Below are 15,834 nucleotides of genomic sequence, written 5' to 3'. Positions count from 1 at the left end.
ACTAAACATACAGTGCATTTTTTTAATCCTGCATTGAACACTTTCTTGGGCTGTTGTCAAACACTTAGACAGTTTAATGGCACCACTTTGAGTAGTTCTTATGATAATTCCCAGGACTAATAGTTTGCTAAATACTTGCAAGACCTGGATTTTATATCCCCTGCCCAAAACACAAACCCCCTGATTATTGCCTTGCATTTTCAGGGTACATCCTTTGAATCAAAATACTTGCCCTCCATACACACCCCAAAAAAACCCAAAAAAACAAACCAACAAAAAGACCCTCAAAAATTACTACTTTTTATTATTTCTTTTTATTAAAATAATTATTCTAATTATTATAATACCTTTGGAAAGCATGAAAACATAAAATGCAGATATAGTCAGGGAAACTAGGTCGAAACATCAAATGAACGCTAACGCTTCTGCTCCCTAAGAGTTTCACAATCAAACCTTTGCTACAAAACCATCCAGTGACATTTATCACCACTGCACTGACCATACAGAGTGCCCAGAACCCCCAGGCCCCAGAAGGCCATGTCTCAGACTGATCAACTCCCACTCTTTTAAGTACTTCTGCAATGGCAAACCTTTGCAGTGTAACAGAGATGTGTCCTAAACAGCAGCAACACATTTTAGTCCATTTAACCTCTTTCCAGGCACAGGAACTAAACTGAGAAATGCACAGTAAATAATACAGTAGTTATAGAGTGTAAGTACATTCATTTATACTGCAAAGAACTTTCTTGTACAATCTCTATTGACAAAAGCAATGTCAAAACTGAAGTATTTTTAAATCAGTCTCATTTTTTCTTATGAAATTACCATGTCCAACTGCAAAATCCACTTCATGCAAAATTACTGATTCTGACCGCAGTAATAACTCACTACCCAAACAGGGATAATTTTTATGGGTATTGCACAAAAAATGGTAATGAAGGCAGATTGTGACCTTTAGTCAAAGACTTCTAACGTATTGTGTTGGATTGACCTTGATTGGATGCCAGGTGCCCACCAAGCTGGTCTATCACTCTCCTCCTCAGCTGAATGGGGTGGGGGTGAAAATAAGATGAAAAGAGCCAACTTTGTGTGTTAAGATAAAGGCAGTTTAATGAAGCAATAGCAAAAGGCACACTGCAGAAGCAAAAGAAAACAAAAGATGTTACTCTCTACTCCCCATCAGCCGGCGACATTCTGCCACTTCCCGGGAAGCAGGGCTTCAGTACATGTAGTGGTTGCTCCAGAAGACAAATGTCATGAATAACAAATATCCCCCTTCCTCCTTCTTTCTCTTAGCTTTTGTATCTAAGCAGATGTCATATGGTATGGAATATCCCTTTGGTCAGTTCAGGTCAGCTGTCCTGGCTGTGTCCACCCCCCCACCCCCCCTCCTGCCCCCAAGACCATTTACACTCTCAGCCTACTGGTGAGGCGTGGGGGAAAGTTGGAGAGCCAGCCTGGGTGCTGCCTGAGCGCTGCTCAGCAGCAGCCAAAACGCTGGTGTGTTCTCACCACCTAAGAACCAATACAATGCACAACACCACGAGGGCTGCTGAGGGCATCAGCCAGACCCAATACACATACTCACCACAGAAAAGGAAGGGATAAGGAAGACATCAGGAATGAAGCTGAAATTTAGTTATGACAAGGGCAAGCAGACCAAGTTAAAACTGTGCAACAAAGAGCTTGCACTTAAAATGAGTGTCTCAAGGAGCGTTTAATGTAGGTGGCCTTCGCAGATGCTGTAGGAAACTGTCAGCACAGAGTGGGAAAGAAACTAGTAGTTTTGATTTCAGCTCGAGGTTCTCTAGTAAAGAAACAATTGCTGATGCCATCAGTAAAAAAATACATCTGACTGACTCTTGCCACTCACAGCTAATGAATTAATTCCAAACCACTGCCAAGGTGATAGCTGCCCAGTCATAGCAGATATACCTACAGGGAAAATATGAATTATTCATAGTTTATGAAGTGAGGAAAATAGAGGACTTACTATAGAGTACGCCTGCTACTCACTCTAAGTGCACGTTGAAATGCATGATGAAAATCTGTTGTGTATGGCACAGTAACACATGAAAATCACCAAGTAGTCTTAGACATGGCTTTCATTTACTACCTAAATAATGAAAGATAGATAGCTATGTCCTAACTAATTAAAATGTTTCCCTTCTCACACTTCAAAGGACCATTTGGCTCACAGATGTTGTGTTGCAGGTTTAAAACAATCCATTTGCTCTTGTAGCAAAGCCAATTTAAGAAGTTCCTGCCCACCACCCCCCTCCTGCCTCTCTCTTAGTTCTATCAGACATTTTGGTGAAATGCAGGGGAGTAAAGGGCTGTGGAACAAAGAACAGAAAAGATCAGTTAAAAATAATCTACCCTGGGGGAAGTAAGCATTTTTCTTAAAGATAGGCCACTTCTGCCACATAATGCAGTCCCAGAGACAACTGCATACTGTGACTGAAATAAAAGCAAGCTTTTTAAGCTGCAGACCACTGCTGATGTAATAATACCCTCCCCCTCATATGAGGCATTTTTGTACAACTAAAGGATCAGTAAAATGTTACCTTAACTTACCCCTGGGGAGATGATGATAACATTTGAAGCATTATTTGAGTCTGTCAAGTGGCTGTCTACCTGCCTTCCCTGTGACTGCCAGTTTTTGTAGAAAAACAGGCTTCAAAGCTGGCAGTTCTACTAAGGAGCACACTCATCAACAGAGAGAGATCACTCCATCTCGTAAAGAAGGCTGTACAAACTGATTTAAAGAATCAGTCACCAATATTGGAGTGAGCGGAGGTTATCTTTATTCGGCAGCGCTGGGTGCATGGGGGATCGCCCCACCAAAGTCATGCACACCGAGGGGACCTTTCAGCCCGCTCTTTATACAAGCAACTCATACCTATTCATTAACTTTCCGGGAACTCATTAACATATCTCGCACCTGGACAATTAGCACATTCCCAAACAAGGGCCTAGTATATCTTCGAGTTAACAACATTAACAACGTGTCTCGCGCCTGGACGATTCACACACTCCCATTCAAGGATTTAGTGCATCTTCAAGTTAACAATATTAACATATCCTGTGGCTGGACAATTGGCACACTCTCTGTGTCACCCAACAATAAGGGTCTCCTCAGATAAACATGAGCACACCGTTCTTTAAAAAAATCATATATGGCCCATTATTCAAAACAAAGATGATTCTGAGGTGAACAGTAAGAACGATCACACGAGGCAAAGATGGAAAAGAGAGAGAGTATTTTCTCATCAAGTGCCTGGTTCCTTGGAAATAACGCTGACTGGCTCTCAGGCATAGCAGTTCCCCTTTTTGTGCCTCAAAAGGAAACGGCGAACTTCAAGCCTGACAAAGATCAAGAGCATGGCAAGCCTCGAGTGAGATGCAAATCCAAAGAGACTGAAACTGTTTACTCAGAAGATGGAAGGGGAGATGTGATAGAAGAGTAACTTGGAATCCTTCTGTCATAAAGAGATCTAGAAATAAAGATTGGATCTGTTCTTGCCCTCTTAACCGAGGTTTTACGTAGCCTCACCATCAGGGTCCACCCTGGGCTGTGCTTGGGCTGCACTACAGACGCCTGCTGCCTCCCAGTGACTGCTCGGCTCCAGCAGGTCTGAGGAAATATTCTGCCTTTTGTGAGCCACTATGTCTGGTTGGCAGCGTGTTCGCTGTTCTCACTGCAGAGTGCAACTCCATTTTAAACAGTGCTTTAGTACAAGTGGATAATCAGTAATGTGTGTTAATCAGCGCTATATTCAAAGCCTAATGAAAAAAAAAATATGCACACAGTCTCAAAAACTCGAGAATTCACCACTACATGAACAAAAATTACCAAAAATTCAGAAGGGATTGGACTTGGTACCTGTATTGTGTCAACATCACGAATATTCAGTCCGAAAATATTCTGATGGTTTCAGGATGGAAATTACAACTCACATTTTAGGAGTTCAAGTCAGCTCTCGTTATTAAAAATCAGCACAAGATAGCAATGAAAAAAGATTATCTAGTGTTTGGCCACTTTGGATTTCTTAAAAATTTTTATAAAGCATTTCAGTGACTGCCTATTGCAGTGACTGGGCCTAGGGTCTGACACAACTGGCATTTCCTAATACCTTTCATCTCCTATTTTCCTGTAACAAATTAACAGTGCTTGCCATTTGTAGCATTCAGAATGAGCACTCAGGAGGATAACAGAAGAAGACAAAAATCACAAACTGAAAGAAGCACTTCCCACAGTAATAATCGCCAGTGACTGCTACATTTACAATACCCCCAGCACATGGTAAACAGATAATAAAGTCTTCCTACCCTGCTCCCCTTCCCTTCTTTCCCACAAGAACAGTTTTATGACCAGGAAGCTTGGATTTTAACAGTCTAATGATGTATGACTGGATGTCAAGTATAGCAGAGCATTTACTGTTACCAAAAAAATAACAAAGCAGGTAATTTTTAATTACGTATAAGCAAAGACATTCTTAGAACAGAAAAAGATCAAGCTTTGGCTTATAATCAAGCTCTGCTTCTGATGCAAACCTCAGTAAATCACTTATCTTCATCTCAGTCTTCGTATTTCAAGTGAATTGTCAGTAGTACTTACCAATCTTGCCTGGATGGACTTAGGGGGAAAAAAAATTAGTATCTTTTAGAATGTCCAGCTAATACAACATCGATTATTTTAAGTAAGTTTTTACACAATCAAAAGCTATATTTCAACACTAGCATTTCCTACAGATTCCTTGGCTCCAGTGCAAAATTTTTAGGGTACTTTAACATGTAGAAATGCCTATTTCGCTTGTATTGGTTTGCATATAATTGAAAAGACTGCCATACAGTTGGTCTAAATGTTTCCTACTGTATACATCTGATATCTCTCTTTTTCACACAGTACTTGCTTTCCAGCAGTGGTAGATGTGATCTACAACTTCAGTAAGTGTAAAAGCAGAAAAATTCCCTATTATTTTAAGCTGCTGATTTTTATTGCTCATTATCAGTACAAATATATCTCCAACACATGCATTTCACTACATCACCCTTCACAGAATAATAAGTACTGAAGATAAAAATAAAAAGCACACAAACAAACCTTCATGGTCCTCTTCTACTGCCAAAAAATAAGGCATTTTTTTCATAGTTCCTCTAAGATCTTGTTTTAAGGCCAACATGTAATCTTCATCTTCTCCTGTTTTCAGAGGCACTGGCTTATTGTCTGTGCTCTGTACAAATTATGTTTATTATTTGTAAGGTCTTAATATCCATCAAATACACAGGAACACTAACAAAAGTTACAATAAACACAGCTAATCACAGAAGAGCACAGGTATACATGACACTACTTCACAAGTATACTTTATTGCATTCTGACATGCATAACTACATTTGCAACTAAAGTTTTAGCTTTTTTTGGCTTTGCTGTATCTTTCTGCAAAAATGTATCAAGAACTCAAGAAAAAGAAAACACTATTAAAACTGTGAAATAGTCATTCATAGTCATGCTAAGCTCTTAATTGCCAAAAGCAGTTAGAAAGCATTGCTTCTATCTTCGGTTAAGAGTAGCACTGCTTTAACCTCTTCTGGAATAGTGTTTTAACTACATCGAGTACAATTACTCTGAGCAACAGACGACCTTTCCATGACTCCTGTCACAGAAACAGGTTGTGTTGTCATACAACCAGGTAGCACATAGGTACTCACACAATTCAGTTTCTGTCAGCTGAATAGTTAAGGTTTGGATTTTGGGTTGTTTTTTGGCTTTTGGTTTTGAGGTGGTTTTTGGTTTTTTGTTTTTTTTTAAACTATGAATCTTGAAATTGGGAAAGATAAATAAGTAGTTGTAAAGTAACAGTTGTAAAAATACACAGAACAGAGATAGAATTACAGAATGGATGTTGTTTCTCTCACACAACAGATGGTGCACAACCCATATCTGAATGGTGGATTGCAAAGCACAAAGTGCTATCGCAAGTCCCAGCGCTGGATCATGAGGAGAGTTTACTGTTTCCAGCTGTATTTGCTAGCTGGCCAATATTTATAATCACTAATGTTGCTGATGGTAAGCTATTGCTCCTTAACTGGGTTTCTAATTGTATTTACAGGAAGTTAGTAAGAACTTAGAACATGTCTATCAGAAATATCCAATAGCAACAATTCACTGCTTAAAATAATTTCACTATAAGTGAGTCAACAGCTGTGAGACACTTTTGGTCACTGCCCAATCACTACAGCTAACCCTTACTGATCCTAGATACCCACTGGGTTAACTTTGATCATTTTGAATGCCAATAGATATACCCTGAGAAGTTTAACTTAGTTCTGAAACTCTGTTCACAGAAGGAAAAAAGCATCTTTACCTTCTCCACGGTACACATTAGATATTGGAACGGTATACATTAGCATTGGAACAGGCTGCCCAGGGAAGTGGTAGAGTCACCATCCCTGGAGGAATTTTAAAGACGTGTAGATGCAGTGCTTAGGGACATGGTTTAGTGGTAGACTTGGCAGTGCTGGGTTAATGGTTGGACTTGATGACCTTGAAGGTCGGCTGATCCACTGCTGACTGTAACTGCAGAAGCTGTAGTTCACACAGAATTTGGTTTCCTTGTGCTATCGAGCAGACTATAACATTCACATTAGAACAGTTACAGATGGCTTACTATCAATGAAATCACACAACTTAATTGTAAAGGTGGAATAAGGGGATATATAATGTCTGGTTCAGGAAGTCAAAATGCTGGGTGAAATAACTGTCCAGAGAAATCTCAGCATAGCACTAATTATATGACAAACTTACAAGTTCTGTATCATAACATGTGAAACTGAGAAACATTTCATGCACCTTGATCAAATCCTGACATAACTGGCAAGCTCTCTTACATAAAACTGCAACATTGTAAGACTACTTTTCTGCCTCAAAAATGTGCATCCTTACTTGCATAGCTAAAACTCAGTCAGAAAATGCTCTTTCTTCCCCTTTAGTTTTCAAATAAAACCCAAATGCCAAATCTCAGTTAAGTTTCCTTAATTACATAAAATATCTTCCAATCATTTTCAAATTATTTTTACATGCTGGCAATTGAGGTAGAAGACAATCATCCATAATCTTTTACGTTTGCATCATCAGTAATCTTTAAAATCAGGAAATCCATTCACAGCATCGAAGTGTAACTTCATTTCCAACAAATTCAGATATGTAGTGTTTCTGCTACTGTTAACATCCAGAAAACCAGATCATGATGAGGACTTTAACAAACACATCTTGCAAGACATCTAGATAAATATAGGATACAACAGGTTGCAAAGGGATGGGAAGAAATAATGAGAAAAACATTAAATACTGCAAAACTGACCTAAAGTGCTTAGGGTTGTTCACGTATTTCATTACATTATCTAAATATAAGAGTGAATACACTTTACCTGAACACAGAGAGTGTGCTCTAAGATACTTGCTGTACTTACAGGAAATGGTGGTGGAGGCTTACACACGACGTCAGGTAAGGATGAACCTTTAGCAAAGCCTATAGCCTCAATGTTGAAGGTGAATGCAGTGCGTCCTCTTCCTGTACCTGATCTAGCCATCTGGAGCTACTGAAAATAACAGGGATTGTCAAAGTTTTACTTTTGTTACATGTATCAAATGCAAGTATATATTACCTATAAAATTAATACCTAACAAAGATTACAGTAATTTTAAAACTAAAGATCATTTTAAATAGCAAGGCATTTTTAATGCCCATCTTAGGTTCTTCAACATACTATAAATTTGGTACATCCCTAAAATCAACTCCATTCCCTTTTTTCTGCTAGCCATCTCTGCATGCCTGAAATCACCTCCTAATCTAGGCATTTTAAATGTTCTTTTTCTAAATCTTAGATGTACTAACTCAAGTTCAATCAGGGCAAAAGAACCAGAAACAAGGTAAGGGGGAAAATAATATTAATAATAAAATTAAAAAAATAAAAAAAGGAAAGAAAAAAAAAAGGAGAGACATTCCAATGTTACATAGAGGGAGTGCTAAGTCTCCTTGCTGGAGAAGATCAGATGGTCAGTCGCAAGGACATGAATCACCTGCAAACCTGCAAGACCACCCCATTCCAGGCAAAAGACTGATAATCTAATTAATATACGAAGCGAGAGTAAGCGGGTTTAGGTAACGAATATGTATAGGCGTTAATTGAATATTCATTTGTTTTATTGTATAAATGTGAGACGGATCGTCACTTTGGGTATGCACGTTAGGCGGAAGGATCCCCCGTGCATCCAGCGCTGCCAATAAAGGATACTTGGTCACTAAGAAACTTTGACTTCGTTCTTTAAATCAATCTGGCGACCCAGGTGGGACACCTCTCTGCCGGGCTGTAGAACCCGCTGGGGACAGGACTCCCTAGGGTACCCGGGATTTCCCGGAGGGGCTCCTTGACTCAACGGATCACTGCGGTGGCGGACAAGGACCCCATTGCTGTAAGTGACGGTATTCTTTATTTTGGTTTGTTTGTTTGGTAGACCGGTCATTTGGAACTGCCCGTAAGTCAAAAGTAAATTTCTGCAGGTTGGTGTATACTTTTGTGGCTAGCACCTTAAGTATACATTTAGTTTGGTTGGCATTCAATTGCCGTTTGGAGCCTGGCAAGTTCGCCTATAGGGCTCGTTTGGTATGGTCTTGCCTATGATGGTTTTCTGACTTATTGGGTGTGGATATTTGACTCTGATTATCACTATTGTGTTTTCGGCTATATTCTTGGTAATTTTGCTTATTACGGTTTTCTGACTTATTGAGTGTGTAAGTTTGGTTCTCGTTATTGTGATCTTGGCTATATTCTTGGTAATCTTGCTTATTCCAGTTTTCTGACGTACTGGATGTGGAATTTGACTCTGACTATCATTATTGTGATTTTGGCTATACTCTTGGTAATAATAGTGGGTTTTTGATGCTGCTGTAGAAAGGTACCTGCATGTTGCATTTTGTAAGTGTTAAGTGTATTCTGTTAGGGTGAAGTGGAAAATGGGAGGAAAACAAAGTGGTGGGATTTCAAGGAAAAGTCCTTTAAGGATGTGTTTTAAGTCATTGGAAGGATATTGGAGGATCTGCTGGTGGGAACGTGAATAAGAAAATATTGATAAAATATTGTAATCAATGGTGGCCGCTTTATAAGCTGGAATGTGGAAAAATGGCCTTTTAAATAATAATTATAAGGTTATTAATAATTGCTATACTCATTTATGCTGGAAATGTGAGAATATTTTTGTATTAAGTATATTGTAAATGTTGGTATGTGGTTATTGTTTTGAACATCCAAGGGGTGAATGTGAACCTCTATATGTTTTAAAGTGTATATAGTGTAAAGAGTTATTATATGTATGGTGGGGACAAGAAATTGAATGCCCTAACTGTAAGGTTTGGATGCCTTGGGATAAGAAAGAGAGCTGTAAGTGAAATTAGAGTGGTCTGGTGTAAGTGAAATTAGAATCGCCTGTGGCTGGGATAGCGATTGATATAACAAAGTGGTGGAATAGTAAGAAAGAGTCTGTTGGGATGTGTTTTAAGTCACTGGAAGGAAATGGGGGGGCAGCCTGCGGGAAGCGTGAATAAGAGAACTTTGGTTAAGTACTGCAATCAGTGATGGCCCCTGTATAAATTGGGGGATTGAGAGACATGGCCCTTAAATGGGACACTCAATTATAATGTTTTATTACAGTTAATGTTATTCTTGAGGCAAGAGGAAAATGGGATGAAGTAATGTGTGCTGATAATGTTTGTGTGACAGAAGGAGTGTGGGATTAACACCACCTGATCTTTGATTATGGCTCTAGAAAAGGATAGGAAAAAACCAAACAAAAAACCAAACACCTGAGACCTAAACTAGAAAGATGTATCTTGAAATATTTGTGTTAAAAAAAAAAAAAAGAGAGCTCAGGTTGCGGTTCCTTCTGTGGAGCAACCAGAATGAAACACGTTGTAAGATAAAAACTTGTACTACTGTATGTAAGATCTAAAGCCTGTGTGTGTGTGGAGAATCAAAGACCCTGTGAAAGTGTTAAAGTATTGGGGTGAGTTTGTACAAAGCCCCGTACCCCCTCGAAGGTGCGGCTGAGTCCTGCTGGATGCATGGCAGGGTGTTTGCTGTTTGCCTGCGAAGGCACGGTATGTAAGAACACAGACTTAAAGCAACAAGGAGCAGTTTTGCATTCAGGGTAAGAAAGAGTTGAAACAGAAGTGCTGCTGCAGAAGCAGGCATTTGAAACCTGCAGAGCAGGAAGAGCATCTCCTGCTCCAATCCTTCTGATGGTGAGGAGGAGGGGGTTGCTGTTGCTGACAATTGAGCAGAAGGACCTGACAATGTCACCCCAATTGCTGCAGCATTTGCAGTACAACAGGACCGGTAACGGCCCCTCTAGGGCAGGCAGCGGGTCTGAGGAGAGTAAAGGTGAATCTCTGATGGGGAAATTTAGATGTTTGAAAGTTGGTTGTGAATAGGACTGGATAAAGGTTTGAGTTGATTTTTACTAAGGTAATCGTGATGTAGAAAAGTTGATAGAAGGAACAGGGGAGGTGTACAGAAGGTAAGAGAAGAAGAGCTGGGTCGTGCTAAACTGGTAGAGGAGATGAAGCAGAGACCGAAGAGGAATATCAGGCAGAAGTGAATGCGCATATTGTAGGGAAAGTGGACACTGGAACCGCGACGATTGCCCTAAGCTAAAGAACCAGCAAGGGGTTCTGGTGAACTAGGGACTAGGAAAAATGAGGTGGAATTTTTAGTGAATACAAAACCAACTTACTTGGTGTTAAACTTTAGTGAAAAGAATTTGTTACAGTTGTGGGAGCTGCTGGCCACCAGGAAAACATCCTGAAACCTTTAAAGTACAAACTAAGAAAACAAATAAGAATGCCAAATTCACCAAAATCTTTAAGTGGAAAAGAGGACCTCCCTGAAGTAAAAGAAATCTTTAACCTGTTACAGTAAAAATGATAAGGGGAAGGCCTGCCTAGTTCAGGAAAAACAATATCCCTTCGTCAGCAAGGCTGTGGGAAATGTTGGCAGAAAAACTGAAATAAAATACACTCTGTAGCAGTTCTACTAATGTAAATCTGTGTGTTTTACCATGACAGTGACTTGTTATGGGATGTGCAGATGAAATTCTGCATTGACAACGAAGTACAAGGAATAAGGTTGGTCAGGTGCCTCCTACCACAATCAAGGGCAAGACTGGGTTGGCCTCTGTGTTTGCCACCAAGAAGAATCTTGAGCTCTGCTGCTGGCTGCAACCCAGTAGGCACTGAGCGGTGGGAACATATGCCATGCCAGACCTTGATGTGAGGAATGGCCTCCTCTGTTATAAGAGGTTCATCCAGAAAGGAAGAACATAAGATGGCCCATTGAGGCACTGATTTGGAAACTGGAAACCGCCTGGCCGACCATGAGGCCATACGAGTAGCAGAGGAGGTAGGAAAGGAGGAATTATCCTTAATACCAGATGGTAAAATCCAAACTGTAAGTATAAGATGCATTGGGGAGCTGATAATTTATATAAAAGTCTAAATCAGTAATTGATAGGGCGGAACTTGTATACTGTAATAAAACAGGTGACTTCAGCAATGTGAAATGTGTTTGAAAATTAGCCAGGACAACAAGTGACAAGTTGATTTTTCCAGACTCCCAAGAAAAGGGGGGTACCGATATTTTTTTAAATGAAGGGACACCCCAACGTATCATACAGTATTATGGACCTGCAACTTGGAATCCTAATAAACTCATTAGTGGTGCTCAAGAACCTATCTACAATCTGACAGACCAAGCAACTCAAATATGAAATGCAATTTATTAACACAGGATGATTCTCGATTACCTGCTAGCCGAAGAAGGAAGTGTTTGTGGTAAATTAAATGTTTCCAATTGTTTGAAAATTGATGACAATGGTGAGGTAGTTAAACAAATCACATCAGAGATAGGGAAGTTAGCCCATGTTCCCGTCTGAACTTGGAAAGACTGGAATATTGACTTGTTTTCCTGGCTTCTCAGGAGCCCCTGGGTAAAACGAATCCTATTTTATTTGTTATGTGGATTAGCCACCTTATTGTTTTTGCCATGTGCTGTTCCATGTTTTATAAGATTAATTCAACATGTTATAACTAACATGCAATTTGCTACTATGGTTTCACCCGATGGTGTTAAACAAATTCGAGTAGTACGCCGAAATGTACACACAATAACAATTTAATAGCCAACAAGAATTTGGGAACAATTGACTCTTTAACAATTCAGATAACAATGTAGGCTGAGTAAGAATAAAAATAGAATAGCAGCAGAAACAACCGCCAGGAACGCATAGACGAGGATATGGTAACGCCTTTTATACTTTTCCACCTCCGCCATAGTTCTTGATGTGTGACAACAGAAAAACACACTCTCTGCCTAAACAACAACAGGAAGAAAAAAATTTTTTTTGATCCCCTTTCTAATGAACCATATAGGTTAAACGTTTTGAGAGCACTCACCTTACAGAATGTTCAGAGGGGGAAATGTGCACTCTAGACCCTTCTTCCCTGGCAGGTGACGTGGTGGTCTGGTGGTGAGAAAACATTACATTGAAAGCAGGGACCTGTCGTTTGACCACAGTGCCATAAATGTTACCATTAACAGACTTACCCGAGTGGTAAGCTCGGGAAATAGGTCCGGGACTTCATCTGGACACTCAGCAGCCATCTTTTACCACAGGAATGATCCGTGTATGCCTTTGAACATGTGCATGTGCAATTTTAAAGCCCCACGGAATGTGTTGGAAAAATCTGGAAAGACCGCGCACGCGAAATCCCTATAGTCTAGCCATGATAGTGACGCATGTCAAAAAAAAAAAAAAAGGGAATGTGATAAACTATAGTGTTTATAGTTCATTTAAATAATATTGATTTTTATTATTACTTAAGTGAAACGTATAGCTATAAGTGTTGGTTTTAGGTTTTGTTTTTGTAGGTTATCATTATATGTATTACCCAACCCTTTGGATTTATTTTGAAAACTGTGTGTTTGATGCGAAGTAACTTCAATGAATCATTTGACAAACGCATGCGCAGCCACAAATTGGACCCAACATTAAAGGGGCATGAAAATTTAAATGCCAATCTCCTGGCTCTTGATTCTTAGTGGGAACAAGGGCCAGAGGGTTAGATGAACCAGTCCACTCCTCTAAACCTGGTAGCAGGACAACCCCTAGAGGAAAAATGGAATGGACTGTATCAAGTGTTGCTGGCAACTCATACTGCTATCAAGATTAGGGAGCAAGCCACTTGGATCCACTGTTCGAGAGTGAAGAAAGCTCCTGAGAAATCATGGGCCATCGCCCCGACAAGACCCACAGGACTACGATTCTTCAGGTCATAATTATAATCAGGTGGTTACCAAATTTGTACTTAACTTTATGGAATAAGAATGCACATATATTTCTGGTGCAAGGAATCTTGTAGACTCTGAGTAAAACATATGCCCGAGAATGAAGAAAAGGGCATATCATTGACCAGAATCCCATTGACTAGGAGTCAATATACCAGCAATGATAGAAAATATTTGTGGGTTTGGAGAATGTTTAAAAGGGTAACACTTATGTATGATGCTTTATATCATTTGGGAAGACTGCTTAAGTAAAAGAATTTACTTAGTTTGATAGAAAAGGGGGGATTAATATGGAGAAATAGTGTGAAATAGGGACAAGGACATCGATTGTGATTGTATAGGTCTGCTCAGGAATGTGGGTATGGTGACGGGTCACGGGTGTGGTGTCTGGTCACACAGCCACACAGCTTTGAGGAGACACCTGCCCTTCTTCCTCTAACAAAGGGGCTATTTATAAAAAGGATGAGAAAAGGATGAGAGACATTCCAATCTTACCTAGAGGGAGGGCTAAGTCTCCTTGCTGGAGAAGATCAGATGGTCAGTCACAAGGACATGAATCACCTGCAAACCTGCAAGACCACCCCATTCCAGGCAAAGGACTGATAATCTAATTAATATACGAAGCGAGAGTAAGCGGGTTTAGGTAACGAATATGTATAGGCGTTAATTGAATATTCATTTGTTTTATTGTATAAATGTGAGACGGATCGTCACTTTGGGTATGCACGTTAGGCGGAAGGATCCCCCGTGCATCCAGCGCTGCCAATAAAGGATACTTAGTCACTAAGAAACTTTGACTTCGTTCTTTAATTCAATTGCAAGGTTATGTTTTGTACCCAGCTTGGGAAAAGCCTGTCTGTTCCAGACTTGACTGCTCTACCTGTATCATCATGTCTATTCCCAGTACTAATACAGGTAAGATCAGAAACAGCACAATAGCTACAGCTTCTCATACACTTGTCTAAAATAACAAGGAATCCAGGACAGAATTATTATTAGGAGCAAAGAAATGCAAACTTAAGAATAAGACCTGTTAAGATTCTCCCTGATGGGAGCAATGGCCTTTTTATTAAATGCCAGGGAGAAACAGGTTGATGGAAGTTTTTCCTACTCATTATTTTCAACGGGAATAAGCTCTGCTTGGATAAAACAAACTCACATTATGTACTCAGCAGCACAGAAAACTGTCTAAAAATAAGCTGAGACCTAAATAAGTCATTATAAGAAGACAACAAAGAAAAAGCTAAGCCTGAGCATTTAATTAACTGGAAATAAACAAATAAATAATAAAAAAGAAAAATAAATAGCAGATGCATTTGAAAGCAAGCTAAAAAACAAGATGTGAGCCTGGCAGAATGAAGAAAGATAAAAGATACGGTAAAGCCTCAAACATGAGCAATTATATTATGTAGGTGAGAAAAAAGGGAAACAACAGAAGAAAACCGAAAAGAAAGGGGGATGTCCAGCTAGCCAGGAAAGCCACACTCTTTGCGTTAAATATAGTGGCTAAAACGTTTTTATTTTTAAAATGCTGCCTCAAAATTATTTCTTGGTAAGATTGTCTTGAAGTAGTGCATTAGTCTGATGAGATGTAACAAGCTTTAAAACTAGTGGCATTTCAGCTGTTCATTTTTTACTGAAACTTTTTGAGTTTTTTCAAGCGAACTGGCTTAGGAACTTCATCTCTACTGGCACACAAAAGTGACAGCGACAGCCAAACAGATTGATCCTGAAGGAAAAGTCGAGGCATACACGACAACTAACGTTCTGGTTGCCAGGCGGGATGCCCAAGGGAGCACCTGGGCGCCTTTGTGTGTTGACGGGTTAGTTTGTGCATCGTGCACTCTACAAACGAGATGGAGAATTTCAGATTTTAAGTTTTTCAATCCTTTCAACGCTACGTACGGCGCTGCTGCGGGCAGGCTGCGGAAGCGGCCGGGAGGGCAAGGCCAGTGGTAAGGGGCTGCCAGGCGGCTCGGCGCAGGCACCAGCGCTTTTCCTGACAGGTTTGGGTTTTTTTTTTTTTTCTGACAGTTTTCCCCAGAACAGAACTCTTGCAGGCTTGATTTTCAGAGGCAGGTGCAGTCGGTGGCAGCGCACACACGGTAGAAAAGGCTGTCATTTGTATATACTGAGGTTTTGCGTGATTGTGGTTGGGTTTGGTTTGGGGTTTTTTATTATTTTCACCTGATGCCCCTGAGGGTAAAACGGTGAATACGCCGTGCGAGAACCCCCCTCTGCTGCACCCCCGCCCCGCTCCCCGCGCTGCCCGGCCGCCGCCCCCCTCCCCCCTCGCCCCGGCCACCCCCCGGGGGTTCGCCCCGCTCCCCGCACCACCTGGGGCTTACGGCTGTACTTCCCCCGCCGCCGCCTCGGCCGTGTCCCCGCTGCCTCAGGCGACGCCCCGCCGCGCTCTCAGGCGACGCCCCC

The 15,834-nt window shown here is 40.5% G+C and overlaps 1 protein-coding gene across 1 annotated transcript in view; it reads right to left on the bottom strand.

Moving 5' to 3' along the window:
* The window catches only part of POLR3G (RNA polymerase III subunit G), a 27,288-nt gene extending 11,454 nt beyond the window's left edge, over positions 1–15,834 (bottom strand). Inside the window, exons 1-3 of the mRNA XM_040580087.1 lie at positions 15,742–15,834; positions 7,477–7,605; positions 5,108–5,237 (exon numbers count right to left, since the gene is read on the bottom strand). Coding sequence (XP_040436021.1) covers positions 5,108–5,237; positions 7,477–7,596 — 250 coding nt within the window. The 5' untranslated portion in view covers positions 7,597–7,605; positions 15,742–15,834. The remainder of the gene's footprint in view (positions 1–5,107; positions 5,238–7,476; positions 7,606–15,741) is intronic.

The sequence above is a fragment of the Falco naumanni genome, chromosome Z (genome assembly GCF_017639655.2).
Source record: "Falco naumanni isolate bFalNau1 chromosome Z, bFalNau1.pat, whole genome shotgun sequence".
NCBI classification, from domain to species: domain Eukaryota; kingdom Metazoa; phylum Chordata; class Aves; order Falconiformes; family Falconidae; genus Falco; species Falco naumanni.
This window is presented reverse-complemented; position numbering and strand designations above follow the sequence as displayed.